This window comes from Acyrthosiphon pisum, chromosome A2 (genome assembly GCF_005508785.2).
Source record: "Acyrthosiphon pisum isolate AL4f chromosome A2, pea_aphid_22Mar2018_4r6ur, whole genome shotgun sequence".
In the NCBI taxonomy this organism is placed as follows: domain Eukaryota; kingdom Metazoa; phylum Arthropoda; class Insecta; order Hemiptera; family Aphididae; genus Acyrthosiphon; species Acyrthosiphon pisum.
This window is the reverse complement of record NC_042495.1, coordinates 63,359,555-63,361,636: the sequence shown is the minus strand read 5'-3', so window position 1 is coordinate 63,361,636 and position 2,082 is coordinate 63,359,555. Positions and strand designations below refer to the sequence as shown.

Sequence of the window (2,082 nt, the reverse complement as noted above, 5' to 3'; positions counted from 1 at the left end):
CATTTTTGTAAGCAAACACAATATTTCCATTGAATGTAAAGTTGTTTGAAAAGTGAATCCTCCGACTTTAGGTTTATCTTGTAAAGTGACATTGTGCCAAGTTACTGTTAGTGCAGTACCATTTTCCATGTAATAAATGTTTGAATGATTTGATGAACTTAAATCAAAATTGGCCATTAAAGGCGCTATGTATTGAGTGGCTGCTAACCACGAATGAATGTATTCTCCTAAATATAAAAAACCTCCAGTTGCAATTGTAGTAGAGTTTAATAGATGTCCATAGAAAGGGAACTGAAACTTCAAGTTGATAGTCTGAAAATATAAATTTTATTTAACAAAAATACAACAAATTTATTTAAAATTATATTATAAACTTACTGCAGCTCTGCGATGAGAATCTGATAACATATCATGAATATTTGCATCTGGATGGTTCTCCAAATCAACCCAATAATCATTAAATACGTTGATATTGTTAATTGTTGTACTATTGTAGTATATATGAGAATCCTAAAAATCATATAAAAATATTTTTTTTGAGTTAATAGGGTGGAAACTAAAGCAGAGGCTTATTACTCGCATAATAATATTGACTCTGTCTAACACATGTGTAATAGTGGCATCATTTTAATTATTTTTATTACAAAGCATATTTTTATGCAGGCCACAAACCCTGTCTAGAAATTTGCGATTTTTTAGGCCCCTCCAATCTAATGGACCAAATTATAATAATATTGTATTTAAACTTTAAAGTCGCGTCCAGACCTGTGAATGTATACCATACGCCAGCGGTTTTTAAACTGTTAATGAATGAACTTCTGACAGAAGACTTTTAAGCAGGGATGGATAACGTTTTTAAAAAATTTTATTAAATGGAAAAAAACAAAAAACAAAAACAATTAATAAAACAAAAACAAAAAACAACTGAAAAAGGATTACAAAAAATTCCAAAAACCAAAAAAATGTATAACAAAATTAAAAACGAAAATGAAAACAAATAATTATAGTATTATACATTATAGTATTTATACCAGGAAAAAAAATTTCACTTAAGTCTTTACTTTTTAATTCACCAATAATGCACTTTTAAAATTTGAAAACATTTTAATTTGAAATCAGAAATTTTTAATTTTTATATAAATTATAATTTTGATTTAAAATTTAAATATTAAGAATAATTAATTTTAATTTTTAACTTTTAAATGCATTTCTATATTGCATGTTACTATTATAAAAAAATAAAAACTTTGTAGAAATTCGCTAGACTAAACCGGTGTGAAAAATAGTGCACCGGGATGTTAGGACCGGTTTAGTCTAGCGAATTTCTACAATATTATCAAAAACGTAATTTGGAAACAATAGGAAAATAATGTTTTTCAAAACGTTAATCAAAAACAATACAGAAAAATAACGTTTTTAAAAACATTAACCAAAACGTAATAATCAAAAACAAAAAAATTAAAAACGTTTTCCATACCTGCTTTTAAGAATCGTGGACCCCTTATCAATTTTCATTCAAATACCTTTCTTTTACAAAATATCTCATGTTATCACAATCAATATTTTAATACTTATTTTATATTACAAATCACATTATTTTGTTATCACATTGAAATTATTCACTATCAAATATAATTTAAAATTTGACTATTATTTTACATATTAAATATCATTTATACAGATATGGTCAAAGTGCACGCTATTTAGATAAAATAATATAAGTGTTATAAATTAATTTAATAGAGTAAATAACATTGGTTATTATGCAATAATGTCATATTTTAAAAGAAAAATCAGAATCTGGTAAGAGTATTGAAAGGGTTGCTTTACTTGTCTTGACTTAGAACAGCGGTGTTATATCATTATAAATTCAAATCAATGGAAAATCGTGAAATAGAAAAAATATTTCAGACATTGATTTGCTTTATAAAATTCAAACTTGTAAGTTATAAGTTAGAAAGTAAGTTTTATGAAAAAAAAGTAATAAAAAAAAAATGTTATATTTTTATGGAACTTTTAGAGCATTATTCTTTTGACAATTAAGTTTTTTTTTTAAAATAATATACAGTGTGATTCCTTTTA

General features: G+C 24.8%; 1 protein-coding gene across 1 annotated transcript in view; it reads right to left on the bottom strand.

The window, feature by feature from the left end:
- LOC115034153 (plexin domain-containing protein 2-like) overlaps nt 1–2,082 on the bottom strand; it is an 8,033-nt gene that overhangs the window by 1,532 nt on the left and 4,419 nt on the right. The window contains exons 5-6 of the mRNA XM_029489965.1: nt 379–510; nt 18–312 (exon numbers count right to left, since the gene is read on the bottom strand). Of these exons, the coding sequence (XP_029345825.1) occupies nt 18–312; nt 379–510 (427 nt within the window). The remainder of the gene's footprint in view (nt 1–17; nt 313–378; nt 511–2,082) is intronic.